Consider the following 20,289-nt stretch of genomic DNA (forward strand, 5'->3'; position numbering starts at 1 on the left):
GCCACATCATAAATCACAACGAATGTTGTGGGCTCGAAATCATATGTCATATGGATCAAAATGGATGTCAGAATATTTAGCGACGAAAAAAAAGTGGAATCTGGATTGTCCAGATGGCTGTACATCGTACTGGCATGACTTACGGAAGGAACCCAGATGTTTTTTAGTCGCTGACAAGGTGGTGGCTCTGTGATGGTTTGGGAATCGTTTTGCGACAATGGACAAGTGTCTTTGACCTTTACCAGTGGTCGCCAAACATCACAGCATTACACGAAGACACTAGAGGATAATCTCCTACCATTTGCTGAGCTTATAGCGGGCCCTAAGTGGGAATTTCAGCAAGACGATGCTTCGATTCACACTGCAGGAAACACACAATCTTGGTTAAATTCAAATAATATAAAAGTTCTCAATTGGCCAGCGTGTAACCCCGAACTCAATCCTATAGTGAATCTTTGGGGCATCATGTGTCGCAAAGTTTACAGCAATGGTAGACAATACACTTCTGTATCGGAACTTAAGAGATCTATTGAGGAAGTATGGTACGAAATTGAGCCCTAAACCATGCAAGATTAAGTTTCTTCGATGGAAACTCGTATTTATGAACTAATAAAGAAGAATGAATGCACGAGCAGGTTTTAAAACTGTTTTATTTATTTTTTATTTCGATTGTGTCTAAACTTTTGAGACAATGTTAATTTTTTGTAACAATGTAAAAACTTGTAAAATGCACAAGTCAACTTTTCATTGCTCTAAATATTATATAGTATGCATAGCACCTTAGATTAAAGTAGTCTTAGGAAAACTGAATAAATAGATTTCGAAATCTGTGTGAATTTGCTCATTGTCTAAACTTTTGCGTCGCACTGTATCATGCTTATCAACCGCTATAAGTTGACCGCTTGCCCAAGTTTACTGCTAAAATACTGCACCGCAAGTGGTTAACTTACACCGGTTTCTCTGTATTGAGTTGTCAATGTCCAAAACAAAATCAATAAAATAGTAACTTTCGTAGATTTTCTCTGTCTCTCGGTCTCTTTCTGTTAAATAAACAATCGTGTTTCAAAGATAGCAAGAAATGTTATAATGCATCTATGGCTGAGAGGTCGAAACCATCTGCTCCGGCAGCGTCCTGAGCTCAGTATGGGAGTGGTGGGTTTGACCCTCTGATTGTTTTCTTCCTTGATTTCCTTCCTTCTGAAACGAAAATGTTCTTGTGTTATTAACGGAGGCAAGGAACTAAGTTCGCAGCCCTCTGATATGTTTGAAACTGGTAGGTTTTTTCTGTAGAACAGCGAAAAATATATCAAACAACCTTTTTGACTAATCTATTTATTGAAACTTTAATGAATTTACGTTTTACGAACCAAAATAAGAATTAATATAAATTAATGTAATTTATATAAATCTTTCTTCATTTCAAGAAATTGCAGGCAGGTTACGGATGTAATAAGTTCAAATTAAATAATCATTAGATAATGCTCATTTCAATTCCTAATTACAGAAGATTATGAAGAAAATCGAGAACGTTGAGTTTTGCTTAGAGATTTCGTATTATAAGAATTGGCATCACTAACAAGTTCAGCACACGCTGTTTGTACATTACTTTCTGTTACGTTGTGTTTCGTTGTGATTTTAAATATTTTGTGTTGTTTTAACCTGACTGTGCTCTTTTACAGTTGAGCAAGAAACATATCCTGTTACTTTATTTAAAAGACATAGTTGTACTTTTGTGTGCAAAACAACTTTTATGACCTCATTTTATGAACTGCAATAATCAAACTAGTGAGTTTTGTTTATTTTTCTCCCGATTACCAATTGTAATTTAACTTCAAACTTGTGCTAATTTTCAATTTTCGCTTTTTTTTTCGGTATCAAATAGTTTACTGCTAAACATAGCAGCAATATTTTTTTTTTAATTTGGATCATTTTTTAGACAGTTTATTGCATATTTTTAATAGACAGAATATTTGTATGCACAATTATAATGTATTTTTGACATTTGTGTGAATATGTGTATAGTTTAGTCGCATCAAATTTTGTATTTATTTACAGAAAATATTAAATAGGAATAATTTGCCTTTAATTCATGCTTGCTATGAAAGAAGATGAGAGAATATTCGTCTTTGAAATATATTATAATTTTGCTCTCAGAAAAATATTTTTACCATCAAACGGTAAACTGCAATATTGTATTTTTAAGCTGCAAGGGTGTACCGATGCTATGAAAAAGCCATTTTTATGTGTTTCATTATTATTTAAGTGTTTCAAAATTTTTCATGTTGAAACAAGTTTTTATTTAATGTGTTATAATGAATTTTCGGACTACAAAACATTGTTAATCGCACAGACAAGTACGAATTTGTGTTTGAATGGCTATTATCATTATTTCGGATGAAATCAAAAAACTTGTTCATGCATTTCGTAAGAAGTAAATTTATTAATAAACTGAGTGATAATTTTTAAACCCAATTTAGTGCACCCGAATCGCTGTCGCGAAGTGTTACATTCAGAGTGTCCCATAATCGCACTTCGGCGACTCAAGTGATACTTTGAATGTAATGCTCTTTCCTTCATAAAACTGGCTCAAAGTTAGCTTACATAATTGGTACACAGTGGCGTGAAAACGATATATTCAATAGCGACACATCAAAGAAGGTTCGTAATTTAGAAGTAAAAATTTCGAACTTTAAGTATGCATTATTAAATCTTTACTAATAATAAAGCTTGATGTTTGTGTCTCTGGATCTCTGTATGTCTGTTACGTGCCTAGCGCCTAGACCGTTCGGCCGTATTTCATGAAATTTGGCACAGAATTATTTCGTAGCATAGGGGTGAGCGCCTCGAAGCGATTTTTGAAAAATTCGATTTTGTTTTTTTTCTATTCCAATTTTAAGAACATTTTACAGAGCAAATTATCATAACATGTAACGAGTAAATTACCAAGTTATCACAACGTTGAACTGTAACATATGCGAGCAAATTAACATAGCAAATTGGCGAGAAATTCATCATCCATTATTTGTAAATATACAGGCGAAGCAAATGACATTTTAATTTTCTACTACGGGAAAAGCCGTGCGGGTGCCACTAGATAGACAATAAAAGCTAACCAAAAAAAAACATCACATTATAAATATTTTTGCTCTGAATTGTAATATCTCAGACTAAATCACTTATATCTAGTATTACGTAAAATCTTGATTTTCTCCATTGCTCTTTTTTTTTTTTTTTTTTTTGAGTTGTTAATTGTCTTTTTGCGATATGTTACTACCTACAAGACAAATTGAAGCATATACCTTGCTTTTACGCAACATGTGTAGAAAATGTCTTTATCTTACACACAAGTACTTCGGAGCGAAATTAGACTTCCGAAGGGAAAAATAATCCTTTTGATAAGCCGAAATGCATAAATGTTTCCTCGGACACACTGCGATAAGTGCTACTAATGATTGACCAATGGTGGAGGATTTTGGGGTTCAAACAATTTAAAATGAAATGTTTTCAGGAAAGTTCATTTGAATATTTCCGTGAATCGAGTATTTCCAGAATTGTGTGTACAAACACGTGCAGTGTTTTATGCAACAAAATTATGCCTTTTAATTAAAAACACTTATTTCTTAGTACGCTTTTACACGGTTTTTTCTAAAATCCGTAGGTAGACATAGATAATTTCCATTTGTAAGTTTAAATAATGCAACCGCACGTGATTTCGTATTTAGATGAAAACGTTTCGTGCTTCAAATCATAATATTTTAATTGAAATGTACTTCAAACAACGAGAAATGAGTATTTGAAGTCCCTTTCTCTCATTCGTAAAACGTAAATTTTAAGCTTCAAGCTATTCAGCAACAATAAGATCTGTTTGTTACATGCTAATTTCAAAACAAAGCTTTGTGTGCGCAAATTTTAAAACAAATAAAGCTTTCAGAAGGTACTCTGTTTTGTTAAAAACTAAAGTTAAATAATAAAAGATTGCATATCTGAACATTAGAAAATATATTTCGATAGTATCAATGTTAACATGAGCAGAAATGTTACATCTTGCCTAAAATATAATATTTACAAGAATTTCCTTTGCTTTTTGAGGCACATTATTTTATAGTTTTATTTACTATTAATCGTTTCAGAGGAAGAGTTAGATAAAATCCCTTTTTTTAAAAAAAAAAAAGTACAATAGCTATAATGACATTAATATACAAATAGGTTAATACGTAAGGCTTTTACTGGCTATAACGCCCTGATGTATGGAGTCAAATACAGATAAAATTAAAATCATTCTCTTTCAATATCACGAGAACATTTTAGCCTTAAATATCAATATAATTCTCAAAATTTCTAATCAGCGGCTCTGGTATGTATGTATATTTGCAGGGGTGCCCCTAAGAGCAAGGGCGCACCCCCTAAATATCCTGAAGGCCCCCAAAAGCAAGAGCCCCCTAAAATGAGAAAAATACTCGTCAAAGCAGCCGCCCTAACCTCACAATGACCGCCCCCCCCCCAGGAGGGCATCCCTGATATTTATATAAAAATAGTTTCCCAATAGTACTTTCATAAACGTGTGTTACACGTCCGTTTTAGTTTTAAAAAGAAAGCAAACCAATGATAAAGGAAGAATTTCCCGTTTTATGCTACTTGCCGAAAATAAACCTTTTAATAAATTCAGAATAATTCAAGACAACTAGAAGATGAACTTTTGTTTAAGATGTAACAAATAAAACTTACTGGCGCCTGTCTTAATTTAATATGAGTATATAAGCTGCTAAAATATCGAATACTTTCCTGCTTTAGCCCTTTTAAACAAATTTTTAAAAAAATCTGTATATTTAAACCAATGAATTATAAATAGAGATCATATATAAGTTGAAACAAACAACAAAACTTTCTATTATCTGTGTTAATTTGAGTTGAGTAGATAAGCGGTTAAAATGCCAAATATTTTTTTGCTCCAACTTCTTTCAACAAATTAAAAAACAAAAATCTGTCTAATGGACAGCATGAAGCGAAACGTGTCTGAATCACCCTTACTAAACATAATGAACGACAAATTCTTCACATTAATCTGGTACAAGGGAATTTCACAAAATGAGTTTCTGTTTGTTTTTGCGTTTTATTTTTCTTGATGCTGTCTGCTAAGGGCGGGGATGTGCTTGACAAAATTAAAATTGAATCCCGAAGGAAGTTTAAACGTCAAGCCGTTCGTCTGATTTATGTTGATAGCGTTGAAAGCTTGGACATTTTTTTGGACTAAATGTGCCTGAAGGGGAACACTAATCATTAGAAAATCTCACTCTCAATTTCTGAGGAAAATATCTTCATTTATGTGCAATGTATCATTTTGATTTTATTTGCGATAGGAAGATTATGTTCCAACAGAAGGTGTAGTGGTAGAAGAAATAAAAAGTATTTTTAATGGTTGGGTGTGGGATTATCAGTCGTGTCGTTCCATCCAATAATTTATTACTGCCATAAAGGTTTATTCAGTGCCCATGTCTTCGTTTAAGTTAGTACAATCCTATGGATTTAAGTTTTTTCTATGAATTTCTTTTTAATATTCGTACATTTCTTTTATGTATTTGCAGTAGTTTTATGCGAAAAATATTTTCCATGGAAACAGAGTGTTGACTGTTTGGTTGAATGGTCACTGCAATTTTTTGTGCCTTTATTGCCATACCTGATACTAAGATAAATCTCTTGGGCCAGAAAAAATATAAATCAAAATATATTTATTTATTTTTATTATTATTTATTTATTTTTCTGTAGATAACATGGGAAAGCGTTCAAAAGGAAAAAAAACGTAACTAACCAAGAATTGTTGTTATTTTTACTGTACATGCCTTCTTTTTATGCGAATTTCCAATCAGCTTTTTTAAAAACGAAATTCAAACTATTTGGCTTCAAATTTGCAACAATCTTTTCTGATACCGAACACAGAAAATCTCTTGTTTTAGAAGGTTCCAAAATACATTTCTCGATTTGTAATATGGATTTGTTACAACGGGACAGTTCTCGATTAGTAACAACGGGTCACACGGATCGGCTACATTTGGCTAACGTAGCAAATCCATGTGACTACGTGGTCCGTGGACCGTAGGTTGGACACTACTGGTATAATCAATTGAAACTGGAAACAGCCGAATGGGTTTGTAGAAGGAGAAGTACCAGGTGGTCAAAAGTGATGTAGATGATGTTGACTGTGCATCTTTCCTTTACAGTAAGCCAAAGACAACCTCGTCTAAGACATCAGTGTAGAAGATTTTTAAAAATATTTACACGTGCATCCCTACCAATTACCACACTAGACGTCTTAACCAAATTACGGGAACAATTGCATTTTAGATTAGATGTGGGCCGTGAAAATAGAAGTCCACATATCAAATATCTGTAAGGCAAACTAGTTTATTTTATTTGGGCTTTTCATTTGATGTATGTATTCTAAATTAAAGTCTTATAATTATCATACTGAGAATTGAATTGAAACTGAGAACAATGAACATCAACTTACATTGAAACTTAGAAATTATTTTATGTACAACTTGTAGTACACGTTTACAGCTCAAACAAAGTTTGTTTTTATAAATTCTATGTTGCGTATTTAAACAAATGTACGTAATTCCATTTTGATAACGTTTCTGTCAAAAGAAAAAAGATAATAATAAAGCGAATCATTCGCAGTTTTGTTGAACTTCAGAATAAAAATGCTTCATTTTCCTCTTTCTCAATCGTAAGAAGAAATACATGATTTGGTGTCATATTCGTATAAGTTTCGTTAAAGGTGGAAAAATGTAGCTGGAATTCTTTGTTGGAAATAACTACATTACGTCTGCATCCTTCCCCCGACAATATAAATTGTTAGACATGTTCTTTTGAAAAGTTAAGAGGACATAATCTACTTCATTTATTTGTTGTGCGAAAGACATGTTTTTACTTTTATAAACCAATTACCGCGATGCATTTTGCTTCGTAATGAGATTACGGAACTGGCTCCTCCTCTTTTTTTTCTTTTGTGTGTTTTCTGACAGAGTTTATTTTAATACGACTTCAGAATTGTCGAATTGGACAGTTTACTGGGAGAAAATGTATGGTAAATAATGATTTTTTCTCATCAGGAGAATTTATTAAAGCACGTATTCGAAGAGTTTCGCAGAAGTAAATAGCTTTAACACGCATTAATTGAAATAATGTTCTTTAATTAAAAAAGAGGTAAATATTTTTTTGTTTAAAGCATGATTGATGTCAGGTTGATTTTTCCGAAAAAGGAAGCAAAATTTTATGCAAGTGCAATGAGTTAATATTAAACATTTATTTAATTGCTACAAGTTTCTAACTGAATGTAAGATATCACAAGGGAGGGGGCATTTGTTTTTTGCTCTTTGAAACTTCAATTTCTAAAAAATTTTAGAGGAGTGCGCTAAATCCCATCCGCTTTCCATTACACAATCAAAAGTCATCCTACAATTCTGTTCCTTGGATTTCAATTTCGAAAAATATCAAGGGGCATCCCTCGAACCAAAACCATCTGTGATAATCAGACATTAAGGGTTTTGCAACTTCAATTTTGAAATTAATCCTATAGAAAGTTCCGACCCCTATCCCCAGAGCAATCGGAGATGGCGGGCTACGATTGCGTTTTCAAAACTTCACTTCCCGATGAATTCCTGGGAAAAGCTTCCCTTTTTACATCATCGAAGACTATCTGAAATTGCGTTTATGGAACTTTAATATTGAAACTATACCGAAAGAAAGTTCCTGTATCTCGACTGAAGGAGGCGGCAACCACCCCATCACCCCACGCTTGTATCTGCCCTCGGCTATCAGTTTATTTTATGTTTATTTAATTATGTAATACAAGAACAAAAAACAAACAACAATATAAAATTTTCTTTCTAATGGCGGCTGAAGGAGAAAAAATAAAGACCGATCCATCTCGTAGCAGATGATATGTCCAATGAGACATCTGCCTTGTCCGCGTTGAAATGTATACCTATTTTGATATTGGTTCCTCTTTTGGACCCAGTACCTTTTAGGATAATTTTTTAAACCACAGTAAGGTATCGGGTTGAAGCTCTAAATCTGCGAATAAATAGTTGTTATTTTAACATGTTTGTTACGTGTAAAATAACTAAATTTGTTTTGTGAAATATTGTTAAATTTTCTAATGTAAAGGAATAATTAGTTTGTTCAAACACAATTTCCTTGATTTTTCTGTGAAAGATGGAATCAAGTTTTGGTTAAGTACTTGGGTAGCGGCAATAGTAACAGGGTATGCTTCATACGTCGCTTTCAGGGTAACTCAATTTTCTGAGCCTTTTATTAATGTATTTAGACTTTTTAAACTAATTTTCTTTCATACAACTACATCTCATCTAACATTTGGCTTCTTCTTGATCTTCTGAATTAGTAAATTTTATTTTTATTTGCTCCATTTCGAAAAAGGTCCGAGCCCCCAGTAACAGACACTGAAAAATCTGATGACACCCAGTAACAGATAGGATGAGGAAAGGATGAGTACCGGACAAAATTCATTTTTTCTCTTAAAAATGTGCAAAAGTTCTTTATTTTTAGAACTAAAGCCTTATTAAATTCAAATGAACCTGAAGCACCAGCTGACCTCGTGTTGGCTATTCATAACCTTCAACTACTGCCTTGTAAATACCAACCGGCTTATAAAATTCACTGTGATAGCACTAGATGCTTGTACCGTATTCATGGAAAAAAGTAACATCAGTTTTACCCGCATGAAATTCTTAATATTTAAATCCAAACATGAATGTCTGTTACTGGACCCTTGTCTTTTACTGGTGTCGTTAACCTAGATGAAGAAAGATCAACTTAAAAGCCTGTATTGTTGGAAGCTAATAATAAATCACGCTTACTTATGATTTTGATTATCTAAGACAAGAATAAAAACAAAGTTACAACATAATAATCATATTCAATTACGTTTGATGGAAATCAAAAAGTATTGAACTTTCTATTACAATAAAATTTCTGGAACGAAATAGTTTTAAATTGGTAAAGAAAATTTATATAAAGATCAATAAGCACGTTACAAATACATTTGTGTACTAGGGAGAGAAAGAGTGAAAGGAGTTATACCCTTAAAAGTGCCTAGCTGCATTGCCCGACTTTGCCCGGTCTACCATGAAAATAAAATTTTGTGTCCAGTGACTTACAGAGGTTTGAAAATTATTAGATTCAAGGGAGCGAAAAACCGGAAAATCGAAGATTTCAGTTTAAAAATAACCTCTAGATCCTTTCTAAAAGTCTAATTACGTTATTTCAGAATAGTCAAAGTACTGTACAATATTTTCTTGCAAATTTTTATGTTTTACTTGAGTTTCCTCCCCCTGGCAACACTGAATCTTATCTGATAACACACCCGCCATTATTTTCTCTTGTTGTTTCCAAAACTGATTTTGCAGCTGCGAATGGTGTATTTTTTCGTGTGTTTTTACACTAGGATCATCAAAATAACAAGTTTATAAATGATTTTGTGTCGCACAAGGGTTTCAGAGAACAATTATATTGGTCGTTTTTACGTTTTCCCCTTTGAATGTCGATTTTGGTGAATTTTATCCCCTTGTATCCTTTTCTTTGCCATGACTGGGGTAATTTCGGCTTTTCTTTCTAGTCTTCGGGCAGACAACCCATCGGCGATGAGTCGTCGCGGACCAATAATGGATCCATCTCCACACTATAATGCTTCAAACCGATAGCAAGGTCTTTACTAGTTCCTCTTTTGTTGGTCTTGACCATCCGAATAAATTTTCATTCCATCCTTGGAGACACTTTGTGTTTTAAGTCACATTTTCCCAACCTCTTTGGGACAAATAGCGTGTTTTCTTTGATAAAACATTCATTCTGCTGACAGTTTTTTTTTTTTTAAATATTAAGTATTTTCGGCATTTCCCTTTGAGAAAAGGTATTTTGGTCTAAAACGTACATAACCCATGCTTTTTTTACGTGGTGGAAGGCAGGGGCGGATCTAGAGGGGGGCCAAGGGGGCCATGGCCCCTCCCAAAGCCTTGTGATTGTAGGAATATTTTTAAGAAAAAAAAAATATTATGAAAAGATAACAAAATTTAACACATGCGTTTTACTGAAAAAGAAGTATAGGCCTTAGTTGGGAGATAAATTATATTCCTATCCTCAAAACAAAACTTTTATTTCCAAAATTTTTCTTCATCTTTTACATCATTTCTTGATTCCAACTACAGACACTTGGGCAATCTCTAAATGCTGCTGTTCTCAGAGTATACCTATTGTTCACAAGACAAAAGAGAGCCTAAATTTTCGTTTTTATGGCTTTAATTTCGAAACTAGGGAGAGAACCGCCTTTTCCCATGCCCTTTCACAAATGCCTTGATATGTAGCAAAAAATTGCATTTTAAGTCTTTTATTTGGAAAAAATGTCAACGGAAACTAGCTTATCTACACTTACTTGCTTATCTAGCTATATCTACACTTAACTTGCCTAAAAGCAACTTAAATGACACTTTTTGGGACTTCAATTACAAACGGGCTTTGATATGACCCCCTAGTTTATATCGTGATGATAGCTTTAAAAGGAGGTTTTTGGAGGAGCTCACGAATCTTTCATCCCTTTTTAAAATATGCATAAATATAGTTAAAAATCGAATTTTTCGAGCCTTAAAAACAAAATATTTCCAGGAAGGAAGGAAGGATTCTAAGCATCTTCACACTTTCTTTAATGTAAGCAAACATTACTTAAAGATGCATTTTTAGGCTGGACAGCTGAAGAGCTAGAGAGGAGCACTCCTCCTGTTTTAACTTCTCAATGTATAATGACAGAATATTTTGGTTTCTAAGCTTTATTTTCAAAAAGTATTTTGGGGCCAACGCCCGAAACCTGACCTTTCTCCGTACACCATCAAAAATAGACAAACTGCGTTTTTAGTTTCCTAATTTTCAAAAATTACTCGGAAATCTAAATTTTTAAACGTTTTCGAGGGAGATTCCTAAATCCACCCAAATTGAGTTTTCAAAACTTCATTTTAATTAAATTTCTGGGGAGTTTGGAGATTGTTCAAAAATTTCGGATGGCCCCTCCCAAAACAATCGGCTGGATCCGCCACTGGTGGAAGGTCAGACAGCTTAACCATTTCCTAAAATTTGGCAAAATCGATGTTCGAAGGGAAAAACGAAAAAACGAACACTAAAACTGTTCTCTGAAACCAGTATGTGACACTAAATCACTTACAAACTTGTTATTTTGATGGTTCTAGTGCAAAAACACACAAAAAAATACTTCACAACCCTCACAGCTGCAAAAACACTTTTGGAAACAAGAGAACATAATGGCAGATATTATCAGATAAGAATCACGTGTTTCCAGGGATAAGAAACGGAAGTAAAACATAAAACTTTGCAGGGAAAAATTGTATAGTATTTTGACTATTCTGAAAAAAGAAACATAATTAGGCTCTTAGAAATGATCTAGAGGTTATTTTTTAAACTGGAATCTTCGATTTTCCGGATTTTCGCTCCTTGAGTCTAATAATTTTCAAAGCTGTTTGACAACAATTAGGCTTAAATGAAAGAAAAAAAAACATCATGCAAAATTTCCCTTCCAAACAATGATGACAGTATTAAAATACTTTTAAGAAATTAAAATAGAAAAGATGGATTTAAAAAGCGTAACCATGGAAATGCGAAAATTCAGTAGTTAACAACTTAAACGGAAATGGAATTTTTCGAACTTGATTTAAAAAGTCTTATAACTTTTTTCCCTTTGGAGATAGAAACTTACTTTTTCGACCAAAAGTCGAGTTAGATCTGGAGTAAAAACTGTCGCTTTTCCAATGGTGTCAAAAAGAAAACTGGGACAATTCCCTCACTTTTATTGATTTATTTAATGAAGAATGTAGTGCCTAAATTTCAGCTAAGCCTAAAAACACTGAACTGAAAACGCAATTAATTCCCGCCGTAATTAAGTTAGAGCATTAAAACAAATTGCATAGAACGCGGAAAATTTTACCCTTTCCAACGATATGTAATATTAATATGTGCAAGTAATTTTTCACCTCCATATTCGAGAATTTATATGAAAATTGAGCCTAAATTGGAATAAAAAAAGAACTACTCGTCGAATTTTTTTCGAACTGGTCTGCAAACCTTTCCGGGACTAAAATAAAGACAGTGTGAAAATTTCAGCGAAATCGGCCGGGTAGTTCACGAGTTTTGCGCGTTCACACAAACAAACGCTTTTTGGAGACTTCATTTTATACTATGTAGAGATTAATTTGTATGGTATTACTCATACACGATACATCATACAAGCAAATAGGTACACATGTTACAGTGTAAACCGAGACTCGTTTAATGTCGACATTCACCGGTGAAGAACAACATTCACAAAACACAAACATCGGTGGGAGACATTATTTCCGGTGAAATATTGACATTCCTCAAATTCGGTTTTTCACATTAACATCTCACTTGAAAGTGCTAATGACTGAATTAACGATTGCGGGATTGACAATGTAATTGATTAAGAAACTAGTTTTGAATTAATCTAAAGATGTTCTCTGCTACGTTTCTTATTATGTCTGCGCAGTTCTAAAGCTCCAAATAAGCAATTTTTCAAAATATTTTTTGATAGAATCTCTATTGCTATTTTTATCCCATAAGAGATCAATAATCAAAATTTTTTAAAGTATTGTTTTTCCTTGAACGCTGATATCATGTAATAATTTTTAAACATTTAGTCAGTCATTACCTAAGTGTTGAGTAAAGCTGTCTAAATAATTGAAATATTTATGCAGATTATGACGAAACAAAATACATGTTGCTATTACAAATATGAACATAGCTTATGTGTGGATAAGTATAAGTTTATGATTTTAATTTTAAAGCGTTAATTAATATTTAATTGCACTTTTGCATTTCCTTTTGGCGAAAACACTGACACTTCGCTTCAAAACTAGCTCAAATGCTAATATTCTACTCGTACATAAACATAATTTTCCTGCATCAGCAAAATTTTGATAAATATTTTCATGCGTTTTTAACGAGTAAAAAAAAAAAAAAAACTGCCTTAAGTTCGAATTTTGTATCAAAAGAACCAAATACACCAAAGCTTTCAGCAATCGATGAAGAATTCATGAATGACGGTTAAAGTTAAGTTTGGTGGAGGTTCAAATATTTCCGCAAATGATGCCTCTCTTTTATACCTTTTTCTTGATGGCATTTTTGGTGGAATATCTAGTTACATTTTCGATTTCATGCTTTTTGCAAACGGCTTACATTTCCCAAAAGTAAAGAAGTTTATTATATTCGGGTTTCATCAACTAGTCATTTACATCGATTTTATAGTTACGTAACATATTTTCAACCTTTGATGCATTTGAAACTTTTTATGCAGGTCAAAAATGCAAACGAAGTAAGCTTCTATTTTCATTTTGTGCCTAGAAAATACTGCTAGTGGATTGTGACTATCATTTTGCCTCCTTTGAGAAAGCTAATTTATGTTAATAAAATTATAACAGTACTATTATTTTCTTTTTTTAAAAAAAAAATATTCTTTGATAAATGACTTGAATGTTGTGAAGTTAGCATTTTTATACCTAGATTACTGTCATAAGTATGCGCTATTAAGATTGGTGAACATATTGCATATACACGTGTCTCGGAGTTATAAAGCACTCTTTTCAGCGTAAAAAGTTTCAACTTTTGATGAGCCAGCTCTGGTTAAAATTAAATGAATGGCTCATTAATCATAACTAGATTCCGAATTATGCGCACTAAAACTTATGAAAATATGCATTCATAAATGCCTAAGAATAAATTATGCACTGAAACTGAAAAATGTGCAGCAATATTTTTTTATTCATGCCGAGAAAGCTCTCACGTCTGAATCAAAACTGCCTCTCTAATTTATTTTTGCTACTAAAACGATAAATGTATATTAATGTAATTATTTACACAGGTCCGCGCATTATTTATTTTTACTCCAATGAATTAGTTTAGTTTTCTTTTTTAACAGCATTTTTTTTATTTAATATTCGTAAAGGGGAAATATTTTTTTCACTTCTACATAATCTTTTAGTGATAGACGCAGTAATATGCATTTCATCCGGGTTCTAGTGGTAACGTATAAATAAAACAGATTTCAGTACGGTGACGAAAAACATAATTATCAATGGTAAATGTGTTGTACGTTTAATGTTGAAGGAGTAAAAAGTAAGTTTAAGGGCATTTCAGTTTCTAACACAAATATTGTGGCAGATCCAGAAAAAAAAAAAAAAAAAAAAAAAACAAGTTTTCTGAAATTATATTTTGTTTTTTTAAATAAATGTTTTATACACAACGTTGATTGTTGATTTTTCTTATTCTTCTTTCTAGGAAGAAAAAGCTCCATCTATCATCTGCTAAGCACTAAGTTTCTTCCGGAAGAAATCATTCAAACTTATTAACAGTCGTACTCCTGAGCCCGAGATACCTAACCACCAACCATGCCTTTCGGTATCAAGCGCTTCACAATGCACCGCAGCACAAGCCTGCCGGGGGGAAGATCCAACGAGGGCAAGAAAATATCCTTGACAGAAATAAGAGAACATCCAAACTCTTCCCGTTCCAACAAGAAATCCGACAAATCCTCCAAATCCAGTGGCAGCAACTCTTCCTCGTCCGCCTCCCAGCAGCAGCAGCAACAACAGCAACAAAGCAACATTCCCAACAGTAGATCAATGGATGTGTCTGAACTACGAAGACTTGGATTCGGCAATCCAAGGCAGGGTCCTCCTCCGGAACTCTTGGCTGATGCCATGGCGGCAGCAGGTAACGATCCACACCAGCAGTCCTCGTCGTCGTCTTCGTCGTCTTCCTCGACGATAGATCGCCAGCGACGAACTCTGCACAGTATCCAAGAATACCCTACTGGTAGTAACACTTCAAGGTTCACTGTGACTCAAATGCAACAGCAATCGCCGAGGGGTGGCAGCACCCTTGGCTCAGCAGGGAATACATCCACTTTGCCGGCGCGGTGGAGGAGCTCTTTGCCCCCTCGTCCTGCTAGTGAAATGAGAGGGGTTTTTAACGAAACCTCATCGGCAGGACCTGGTGGGACTGAAGTCAGAAGGTTGGTGGTGAGGAAAAACGGAGTACGCTTTCAAGGTATGTTCTTGAATTAAAAACTTTATTTTGAGAAACAATATTTCTTGAGATTCATGCTACCTTAATTGGGTGTAGTCATTCAGGATAACTCTGATCCACTATTTCTCTATTTTAAAAAGACGCACTTATATCTTAACCTTTAAGAATCATAGGAGGAGCTTTTTAGGTTGGTTGGTTCTAATGAGTTTTTTTTTTTTTTTTTTGGCGCAGGAAACTGAAAAAACTATATTGCGCCAACTGAGAGTTTTGTCGGCATCAGGTGTACGCCTAGACGTTTAAATCCAACTTCATTGAGTTAATAGTGTTATCTATTGGCATAAATTTGAATAATTCCTTAAGTTTTGTTTATTTATCCGAAATGAAGGAATAAAAAAATAATAGAAAACTATCCAAACGAATAATTAATCTGGTTCAAGTTATCCTGAAACATATGGTAACTTTCAACCCTGTCAAAAATTATGCTTTACCAGCAGAGAGCAGAAATTTGCCATCTATACTTTGTTTTAAAATCAAATACGCTAAAAAATATAAATTAGTGAAAAATCAACCCTCATGGTTCAAAGTTACCCTATACGATTGTTCATTTCTAATGCCATTAAGTAACTTTTGTTTTTCAGTGTGGGAACTAAAGTACCCAATAGTAGTATCACTGTATTCAAAACTAATCGACAGATAGTTAATCGCTGTCGTTCAAATTTATTTGGAGATATTCTTTACTTTTAAACGAATGTAATTCGCTGATATTTAATTTTGTTCTCGTTTCAATAACGTAGCATTCTCGTCATTCGTAACTTAGGCGAAGCAAGTGAATGATGCAACGTAATCAACAAATATACCTAAATTGTAGTTTTTTAGGTAGCGGCAGTTGGGGGCTTGAATTTAAAAACTAAATTATCTAAAAAAAAAAAACTTAACCCTTTTTTAACCAAAAATCTATTAAGTTAACTAAAAGTGTACGATGTGGAAAAGCTTGTCTGCATTTATTCCATTAAAATGTCTCTGTATCATCAATATAGATCTATCAGTGCCTACAATGTTCAAATTCTCATAAAAGACAAATATACTCGTCTGTCACATGTAGTATGTTATATGCAGGGAGGTTAAAGGGGAGGAGATAAATCTTTACTATGTAGAAGTGGCAACGTTCGTTCACTTTTTCCAGAGGGCGCTGTATGTGCACCGCTCCCGACAATCGCAGCAGATCAATGTAAATGATGCTAAGTTTCTCATTTTTTTACAGGCAGCTATTAAAGCAAAAAAGGAAAAATACTACTCGAAATTGGTTGTAATAAAGGGCTAATATAGTGGACGATATACGGTTTTCGTCCACAGGAAGTTTGCACAGTATTTTGATGGAAAAATTAATTTTATTTTTCATCACCAACTTGCCGAATTCGTCTGCTAATAATATTGCGCTGTGCGATGTTCTTTTTTTTACGAGTTGGAATGTTTCTATTCCTATAAATAATTGACGAAATGAGAATGTAGTACAATTATTTACGTAAATACATTTTTGAAAAATTAGTTGTAGATTTCGTGACATGTTTCGAGAACTAATTAAAGCGAAATAATTTTTTGCTTTCACGACCTTTAACAGATAAAAATAAATGTTAATGTTCTATTTACTTAACTTCAAGCTGATATTGATTATAAAAATTTTATTCATGTATTTACTCACTGCTTAGACATAATTATTATCGTTGCTTTTTATTATTATTGAATTTTTTTCTGCAGTCAAATCGAAAAAAAAATTGGAAAACCTTTTTCATTTAAAAAATACATGTTTTTGAAAACTTGATAATTTCAACAGAAAATCCCACAAATATCTCAAAAAAGTGTTCCAAGGTATAATTTTTTTAATGAATAAGGTTTCTCGATTTTTTTTCCATTTGGTTGTCGAAATAAATGCAATAATAAAAAAAAATAATTATAACAATTCTGTTTAAGCAGTGAGTAAATACATGAATGAAATTATTATAATCAATATCAGCTTGAAGTTAAGTAAATAGAACGTTAACATTTATTTTTATCTGTTAAAGGTCGTGAAAGTAAAAGTTATTTCGCTTTAACTAGTTCTCGAAACATGTCACGAAATTTACAACTAATTTAAAAAAAAGTATTTGCGTAATTAATTCTACTATATTCTCATTTCGTCAATTATTTACAGGAATAGAAACATTCCAACTCGTAAAAAAAAGAACATCGCACAGCGCAATATTAATAGCAGACGAATTCGGCAAGTTGGTGATGAAAAATAAAATTAATTTTTCCATCAAAATTCTGTGCAAACTTCCTGTGGACGAAAACCGTACATCGTCCACTATATTAGCCCCGTATTACAACCAATTTCCAGTAGTATTTTTCTTTTTTTGCTTTAATAGCTGCCTCTAAAAAAATGAGAAACTTAGCATCATTTACATTGATCTGCTGCGATTGACGGGAGCGGTTCGCCGACAGCGCCCTCTAAAAAAGTGAACAATCGTTGCCACTTTTACACTAGCAATCCCGTAGGACATTTCTCTCCTTCTTCCTACTCCGTGGTTATATGCATGTAGCAGATGTTGCTGCTGTTGCTCGGCCATTTTTTCATGAAATAATACAACAGGGCGAAAGAACTGCACATTGCCTTAGTGGAATGCTGTAGGCCAGTCACTGACGCTATTGGCAGAAGGGGGGAAAATCCCGCATGCGCACAAAGGATCAAGTTCAGGTCACACAAGCACGCTTGATTCATATTTATCAGGTTTTCCCAAGAAATGGAGGTCTGGTACTTTTCTAACAACCAACGTACATATAAAAACAGTATAGGCGTAAAGACTAGCCTTACTATCCGAATTGAGAAACTTAGTAAAGGGTGTTTTTTTAGAGTTATAGAACTTTAAGTCGGGAACACGGTTTGATCAGTGGGTCATTTTGATAGTTGTCACTTGTTTTGTGTTTAATTTGGTTTGCCATTTCATCATGAATAGACAACAGGACGGTACAACATGCCACACAGTGCGTGTCACAATTGATTTATTGAAAGAAACTTTCGGTGAACGAATAATTTCGCTTAATGGACCCGTGAATTGGCCTACAAGATCATGAGAATTAAACAACGCTGGACAATTTTTTGTGGGGCTGTATGGAAGTCTCATATCTACACCGATAAGCCACAGACGATTGACGCCTTGGACGAGAACATTTGCAACATATCACTCACATACTGCCCCCATTGCTGCAAAAAGTGATAGAAAATTGGACTTCCCGATTAGAATTTCTCCAAGCCAGCCGAAGTGGCCATATACCAGAAATCACATTGAAATAAAAATGGCAAAGAATCATCTTTCAAAGCCAAACTCATGGCGATTTACATCACCTTAACAGTGTTTTATTTGAACTTAAAGTTCTATACCTCTAAAAAAAACACCCTTTACTTGATGGATTCAATTGATTGAATTATTTTAGTTGTCAAATGGACCAAAACATCTGAAATTTCCTTTGTCGAATTTCTAAAACTAAACGAAAACAGCCATAAAATATTTAACGTAAATAATATTTTAAATTTGCAATTAAGTTTTGTTGATATTTGAAAAAGAAGCATAAAAATCAGTTTAGTTGAAAGCAAGTCCAGTTTCCATTGCTTCGTTTTTTTTCCGAACTTTTATATTTAGTGATTGTCATCGAGGCAATATTTCAAAGGAAATGTCTCAATTACGTTTGCTTTCAACTGAGCAATTGAAACAAATCAAAAAGCTCAATTTTGGATTGCTTTTTTGGTCTTATAGAATGTGTTTGACATTCAGTTAAAAAATGAGATAGAAAAATCTAAGATTTTTTGAAATGAAAATATAAGTCTATAAAATATGAAGAATAACCTCGAAAAAATTATTGCATTGAAAATTTTTGAATGCGATGATTTTGCAAACAGACAAGCATAAAAATTTGTGCATAAACAAGAAATTATGTCCTGTCTAAATTACCATTTCTCGACTTCGCTTTTCTATCATGAGTTACATCTCTTACTCATTTGAATTAGATTGCAAATTATTTCAAATATATACCTTTAAAAAAGCTAGAGACAGTTTGTTGAAAAATGATCTGTAAAAAATAATTTTTTACGCTGTTATAAAAATAAAGATGTAATACAGATGGAACTCAGAATTTAAAACTTTGCAACCCCTAATCTGATTAGCACTAATCTGATTAATTCATTTTTAAGCACAGCTATAATGAGCTACCATAATGGAATAAATATTTAAATGTTTCTCTTAAGCTGGAGGCTTCGGGGGGGGGGAGGGGATAGGAAAATAATTTTGTAACTTGTGTTCTGCAATTACGCACTACTTTCAGCATTTCGGTCTATTATGTATAGTGCCCATGTAAAAAACTCAAAATTTGAGTTTATTTATTTATTTATTTTTTTTTCGCATTTACTTACAAACAAAACCGAATGCAGTAGTCTCGAAAACTCTGCACTCGATAACTCGACCGAAGCAAGAAAACTCGGCCATATCGTGGAAGGGCGGAAATCTCCAAACAGGGGCACCCCAAACTAAAGTTTTTAGAAGGTCGGAAATTCTCAATGTTCCGAATGGAACTTCATATTTTGCCGGATGATAATATACTGGTATTCACACAACTAATGAAAAGCGACATTAGGACATAAAAAATTTTAAATTTTGAAACCATGTCCATAAATTGTTTGCCGAATCGTCAGACAAAATTTGTCGAATACGGAAAATATTAGGGAGGTCGCAGAGACCTCCCAAAGCGAAAAACCTGTTACGCGTGTTCCCGATAAGCCTGCTTTTTTACAAACTTAGCCACTTTTCGATCCATACAATAGATCAGGGATCTACTGCATTGGATTTTATTTCACTTTTTAAAGTTCTAGGATATGTTTAAGCCTCTGTTGAATTTAGACAAAATGTATTTTTTATTCAAAAGAATATCATTTATTTTATCTAAACAGCAAAAAAAAAAAAAAAAATATTTGAGTTACATACAAAAACCTCCAATTTGTTAATTTTTTTCCACGTTGATTTTGTTTCATTACTTTTGAATGAACTTGTTCAGATTTAGTACAGTAAAATTTTGCCAAAAAATGGCCAAACCCAAACATCCAAAAAAAAAAAAAGTTGAAACCTGTTGCAAATTACTTCTTACCC

General features: G+C 33.3%; 1 protein-coding gene across 1 annotated transcript in view; it reads left to right on the forward strand.

The window, feature by feature from the left end:
* LOC129222498 (uncharacterized) overlaps positions 1-20,289 on the forward strand; it is a 570,167-nt gene that overhangs the window by 188,839 nt on the left and 361,039 nt on the right. The window contains exon 2 of the mRNA XM_054857011.1: positions 14,369-15,139. Within this exon, the coding sequence (XP_054712986.1) occupies positions 14,479-15,139 (661 nt within the window). The 5' untranslated portion in view covers positions 14,369-14,478. The remainder of the gene's footprint in view (positions 1-14,368; positions 15,140-20,289) is intronic.

This window comes from Uloborus diversus, chromosome 5 (assembly GCF_026930045.1).
Source record: "Uloborus diversus isolate 005 chromosome 5, Udiv.v.3.1, whole genome shotgun sequence".
NCBI classification, from domain to species: Eukaryota; Metazoa; Arthropoda; class Arachnida; order Araneae; family Uloboridae; genus Uloborus; species Uloborus diversus.